The sequence below is a fragment of the Lactuca sativa genome, chromosome 5 (genome assembly GCF_002870075.4).
Source record: "Lactuca sativa cultivar Salinas chromosome 5, Lsat_Salinas_v11, whole genome shotgun sequence".
Taxonomy (NCBI): domain Eukaryota; kingdom Viridiplantae; phylum Streptophyta; class Magnoliopsida; order Asterales; family Asteraceae; genus Lactuca; species Lactuca sativa.
In genome coordinates this window covers 363,920,499-363,926,964 of record NC_056627.2, presented here as the reverse complement: position 1 = coordinate 363,926,964, position 6,466 = coordinate 363,920,499, and the positions used below count along the sequence as shown (strand labels likewise).

The following is a 6,466-nucleotide window of genomic DNA, read 5'->3' as shown; positions in this document are numbered from 1 at the left end:
AATTAAAAAGGGTAAAATCGACTTTTCAAGTTTTTTTGGACTAAAAACAATGAAAAACCTTGATTTTGGACCTTCGGTGCAAGCCGGAAACTTTTTGGACCCCATCCAAAGGTTTTTGCAAACCACAAGGACCAAATTTGTAGTTTTGTCTAATTAAAAAGAAAAGAAAAAAGAAGATACTCTCTCTATCTCTCTCTCTCTCTCTCTCTCTCTCTCTCTCTCTCTCTCTCCTTCTTCAAAGCAGACGAGCACCACAGGTTATACAACCTTGTGATCGATTGACACTCCCCGGAAATCCCCTTCTAGCCTCGCCTCTCATACCTCTCTCTCAAACCAACCGTCGCACCCGCTTCTTCTTCTTCTTCTTCTTCTTCTTCCGTCGAGCAAAACCCACCGACGACCTCTTCTTCTTTATTGTTGTTGCTCGTGGCACCTCATCGGGACCCCCAAACGAACCTTGTTTTCGATTCCTCTTCCTGTTTTAAACCAACAACGGAGGCATGTGGTCTGCTGTCGTTCTCTTCCAACAATCGCTCGGGGATGAGAGGGCCAAATCGGAGACCAAATTTGTAGAGATTGGCACTCTACCTATGTATGTCTAGGGTTTTTTTTATTGGGGGTGACAGAAAGTTAGAGAAGGAAGATTCTGATGCCAAAACGACTTCATCTTTGCTTGAAGCAATCCCGATGATCTCGATTCTCAAATCGCCTCTCTCTACAGCCTCTTTACGAACCCTTCTCAGATCTTACACCGATGAAGGTTTGGCGCTGAACTCGACTGATGTCCTTCTAGTTTTTTGAAACCCTAGCTATTCAGATCTGTTGTGGTGTTTGTGTGTGTTTAATCTCTCGTTTGTCTTGTTCGAGTTTGTGTATGTGTTTAATTTGTATGTATGTGTGTGTTTGTGTTGTATCTGTTGAAAAATCGATGGATGTTTGTGTTGATCTGTGTTTGCTCATCAGATTTCATTTTTATGTGTGTGTGTGTGTGTTCATCTGATATGATTTTGTGTGTGTGTTCATCTGATTTCATTTAGGTGGAGATGGATATGACAAATTGTGGTTGTGTCGGACGGTGGTCAAACAATGGTGGTGGAGGAAGATATTCTTCAGCGTTCTTGAGGAAGAAGAAGATGGGTGAGAGAGAGAGAGTATTTTCTTTTTAATTCTTTTTAATTGTTGTAATAAAAGAAAATTAAAATATTAAATAATCAGGGGCAAAATCGTCTTTATAAAAAAGTTCAAACAAAATCGGACCAAATTCACAATAAAATGAAAAGTTTGGACCTCTGGTGCTAGTCCAAACATTTTTGGACAAAAGTGACAATTTTCAGCAAACCACAGGGACCATTTGTGCAGTTTTGTCATTTATTTATATTTAACTTGGACTATATCTTCAAAAAAAATTCAGAATTTGGACTATTTGTGTACAAGTAAAAAAATTAAGACCCTATTAATATTAACACGTTTTTTTTCTTTACAAATAACAATTCTAAAAAAAATTAAGACCCTATTAATATTAACACGTTTTTTTTCTTTACAAATAACAATTCTAAAAAAAAAAGGTTATCTAACAGTTTTTCCAATTTTAAAGTTTTACTCTAAATTAATCGAAACTTATTTTATCTACAACTTCCGCTAAAGAAATCTGAATTTAATGGCACCTTTCACTGTGTTCATGGGTTCCAATAAAAACGTCACGTCTCCTTTTTAATATGAAAGAAAAATGAAGCCCCACTGTTTGTTTCTATACAAATCAATAATTAAAAAAAAAAAGTAAAATAATAGCGAGGAAGAGAAGGTTCGCTATAAGTAGTGTGGAAGGTTCGGATAAGTAGTATCTAGAACCTTCGTCTTCCTTCTTGCCCTGAAATTTTGCACATTTCGTCTGCATTTTTGCCCAAATTCAACTCTTGTTTTTACAAAAAAACCCATAAATTTAGTATACCAGAACTTTCTTAAAGGGGATAGCTCAGCGCCAGCCATGATTCTGGCAGTTATCAACAACTTTCCTCAAATGTCAGTTTGTCCTTTAGATTCCATTTATGTTATCTGTTTTTAACTGAAATTTTGCTCAAAAGCCCTAATCTACTCTAGATTTGGTCTTTGCGTATACCAATCTGTTTGATCTTTCATCACAGCAAGTTTTAATTTATTTTATATATTCTCGGGTTTGCTGCAAAGTTTGATGAACCCATCTGAGTTTTCAAAAGTGAAAATTCGTGAGATTTGTGATTATCTTGTTGTAATTTGTTTGGTCTAATTATCGTCGTGCAAACTTTAATCTTATATTTCCTAGGTTTTGATGCTAATTTTGATGAACCCATCTGAGATTTGTAATTGACCTTGTTCTGATTTATTGAGTTTCATCGTCGTAGTCGTAGTACAAGTTTCTATCTTCTATTTCCTGAGTTTTGCTGCAAAATTGAATAAACCCATCTGGGTTTTCATACGAAAGATTCTGGATTTGTGATTCGTTTGGGTTTATTATCTTGGTAAATTAAAACCCGTCGATAAAGACTTGTGATTTAGAAGGGGTCGATTATGAATCCTTTCTTCTCGGTCGTTAAGGAGGAGTATCCATCAAGTGGTGGTGGTGGTGGTGGTAGCGACGGCGTAAGGCGGCCAACGGCGATTCAAGCACCACTTCCACAGCCAATGGAGGGTCTTCATGATGCTGGGCCCCCACCTTTTTTGACGAAAATCTATGATATGGTCGACGACCGAAGTATTGACCACATTGTTTCTTGGAGCAGAGGTGGTCAAAGCTTCACTGTATTGGATCCACATGCTTTCGCTACTAATCTCCTCCCTCGATACTTTAAACACAACAATTTCTCTAGTTTTGTCAGGCAACTCAATACTTATGTAAGTCTTTCTCCCACTCCCTTTCTCTCTCTTTTTTCCCATGGTTTTAATTCGCAATCAAATTAAAAATAATCAAAGTTTCATTTATGCAAAGCTAGAAGAAGATGTGATTGATTATGGCAAAAGATGGGGCTACGAAATGATGAATGAAGAATACCGGAAATTAGTCTAGATATTTTTAGTTAGTATATACAGTATATGTTTTATTCGGAAATTGTTGGCTATAGAGCTTTCGGTTTCTGAACGCAGGGTTTTAGAAAGATAGATCCGGATGTATGGGAGTTTGCGAATGAAGCGTTCGTGAGGGGTCAAAGACACGTTTTGAAGAACATCAAGAGAAGACGCGCGCCTTCTTCTTCTTCATCATCATCTTCAGCTGCTTCTCAAGGTTGTCCTGAATCATTCGGATTGGATGAAGTTGGGCGTCTGAAACACGAAAAGCAAGTTCTGATGATGGAGTTAGTAAACCTCCGACAACAGCAACAGAACACTAGGGCTCAACTTCAAGCCATGGAAGTCAGGATACGTGGGACAGAGAAAAAACAGCAGAAGGTGATGAGTTTCTTGGCGAAAGCTATGCAAAATCCTGAATTTGTCAGAAAGTTAGTCCAACATGGTAGAAGACAGGACCTTCGAGACGCCATTAGAGGGTTTGATGGTGTTGAAAGTGGGGAATCGAGTCGAACCAGAAACAAACTTATTAAAGATGAACCAGAGGAGGAGGAGTTTTCTCAGGTGTCTGAGCTTGAGGCACTTGCTTTAGAGATTCAAGGATTTGGTAGAGCCAAAAGAAACCAAGAGGAAGAAGAAGAAGAAGTAGTAGAAGAAGAAGAAGAAGCTAATGAGATGTGTGAAGAGAAAGAACTTGATGATGAATTCTGGGAAGAGTTGTTTAGTGAAAGATCAGGTGTTGAAGATGTGAATTTCTTGGCTGATAAGTTGGATTTCTTGGGTTCGAATCCCAAATAGGAAGCTTAGCTAGCTAACCCTTTCTTCATCTTCCATTGTTATCTCTTGATCATTGTAGTTAGGTACTGATTGATGATGGTGACTGAAGATGAATGATATTTCACAGATTTTAAGAAAGCTGCTGCTATCGGTTCGTTGTTTGTTTTCTATCTGTCTATGTACAAATTACAAATTACAAAGCCAATTCCATCATCATCATCATCATCTTAATTCCGGTTTTCTTGTCATTTCACAGGGGATTCCATTCCATTTCAATACCATTGCCAACACACACTATCATGTTCTTGTTTTATGCGTTCGTTGTTGTTTAAGTTTTGTAGATTTGATACTCTTATGTTACTACTACTCTTTCTTGGTTATCAGATTGGAAGCATTTTCTGCTGACTGAAATGAACGTTGCTTGTTCTCAAAGGTTATGATTGTTAATGCTTTATTGAAACTTGAATTGAATGTGTGTCGATTATTAATTACTGAAAGTAGCGTGTAATATTGTTAATTTCATGGTGAATCTATATCTCTTGTGGCTTATAAATTACTATAATAATATGTTGTAGATTGATCTGAAGATATTGAACCGGTCCAACCGGAGCAGCTATTGATCGATGACTATTTGAGCTGTTTCTTACATCATAAGAAAAAACCCAGTAAATGGGTTTTACTTACAAGGGTTGATATGTTAATTAAATATAAATATATTTCGATATATTATATTATATTAAATGTTGTATTATTCACCTGTAATTTAATGATGGGAGTGTGCTTTTGAGGTTTTTTATTTGTGTACTTGAGATATAGTGGAGCCTCTAGTAATTATTCAAATATTTGTTATCTGATGGGTTTTGTATGTAGCCTTTAGGAAAGCGGAAGCGTGGATGTTCCCTTGCCACGATTTTTTGATTGCTTGTGGTTGCTTTGCGTTGCGTTTTTATTTGTGGGTCATATATTGTTATAATATTATTATCCAACTCGAGATTCCATTGTTTTGCGGCTATTCATGTTCATATTACTTTTGTTTATTCAACTGGAGTTATATTAACGATAAACATAGAGACATATGACTTGCTTAATTAACCTAAGGTCATTTATTTAAAATTAGAACTACAAAACTGAGGTAGAGTACAGCTTGATGATCTAATGTATGATTCTCATCCTTAAATCTCATACAAAACTTTTATCAATTTTATGATACATATATGGATGTAAACCCAAACCCTAGATCGAAATCTAATAGAGCAGTGGTATTGTACATTTCCAAAGCTCCATGTTATACTCTCTAGCCCCTTCTCTTCAAATCACGCCTCTTCTCTCAAGCTCCAAATCACCATGTATCTCTCTCCACTAGTTTGTTCTCTGAAATAAAAGGAAGATGTGAGCTTATGATTAAAGTTTTGACTACATTAAGTTTTTTATAGATTGTCAAAAGCCATATTAACCCACATGCATTAAACCATTAGCCATATTAACCCACCTGTATTAAGTTCTTTATAGATTAAGTTCTTTATGGATTAACCCGCATAACTCTCGTTAGCCATATGTATTATACAAGGAAACGTGTCAACGGATAACCCAACCCATTTTGATGACCTCTTTGCATTACTCATTATATGACTCTTGTTTTACGTGTCATTTTTATGGATTAAGTTCTTTATAGATGGTCAAAAGCCATATTAGATTCAAATTCTGACAACTATAAAAAAATCAATCAAATCTAGCTTAGCTAGAGCTTGCCAGACAGTTTGACGAATTGGTAGTGGAGCATATTCTTGAATGACCGAGATGACGAATACTTACATCATCCCCACAATGTATTTTAATCGTTTCAAACTTTTAAAATCTCTATCAAATATCACTATCATTTATGATATATTAATTTTTTTAATTGTTTCATCAATATGTCATTTCAACGGTGATATGAAAAAAAGTTTGAAATTCATGAAAAAATTCGAAACTCAATCTAGATACACGAAGAACAAGTTCAAAACTCATGAAAAGGGTTCGAAATTCCGACTTTGTTTTTTTATTCGAAAAGATTAGGTTGAAAATTGAAAATTATAAGTTTTCAACTTGTTGATAATTTATGTTACTTGTTTAAAGGACTAATATCACTAAAGTCCCTTGTTTTTGGCACTAAATTGAAAAAAAAACCATGAATTTAATTTTTCGCTGATTGTGGACATGATATTTTCATGGAATTATGACAAAAGGGCAAAGTATCGCACACACAAGGGTACAAAGAATAGGCTTTAAGGAATTGTTGGTTTGAAGATTTGAGATGTGAGTGTGATGAACCTGTGACATTCTCGATCTCCAAAACTGTCGATAACCCATGGAGGAAATTCAGGGGGTGTCCAAACTATTATGTAATATCAAGTTTCCTACTTCTTTTTGTGGTCTTGTTGAACCAGTATAAAGAAGTGGTTTTTGTGCATGACTCCAAAAAAATACGATTTCTTTATATGAAACGACCCAAAAATACGACCCAAAAATTTCATTTTTCAATATAACCAAAAACCATAATCTGAGTGTCATATCATAAAACCATACGTGATGTATCTCAAACATAATAAAAACACTGTGAGGAAAAACTGTATCATATCTAAATCAAAAACTGAATCAACTCCCAGGATAA

The 6,466-nt window shown here is 35.6% G+C and overlaps 1 protein-coding gene across 1 annotated transcript; it reads left to right on the top strand.

The window, feature by feature from the left end:
- Positions 1–1,822: 1,822 nt before the first annotated feature.
- On the top strand, positions 1,823–4,670 carry LOC111901068 (heat stress transcription factor A-7a). Its single transcript, XM_023896933.3, has 4 exons — positions 1,823–2,868; positions 3,118–3,967; positions 4,073–4,249; positions 4,392–4,670. The coding sequence occupies exons 1-2, from the start codon at positions 2,545–2,547 to the stop codon at positions 3,835–3,837; spliced, it is 1,044 nt and encodes a 347-aa protein (XP_023752701.1). The 5' UTR covers positions 1,823–2,544; the 3' UTR covers positions 3,838–3,967; positions 4,073–4,249; positions 4,392–4,670.
- Positions 4,671–6,466: the final 1,796 nt, after the last annotated feature.

Excerpts from the sequence above, each read along its gene's own strand:
- LOC111901068 (XM_023896933.3), top strand. The coding sequence starts at position 2,545 with ATGAATCCTTTCTTCTCGGTCGTTAAGGAGGAGTATCCATCAAGTGGT. Across the intron at positions 2,869-3,117 it reads TCAGGCAACTCAATACTTAT|GGTTTTAGAAAGATAGATCC; the intron begins GTAAGTCTTTCT and ends TTCTGAACGCAG.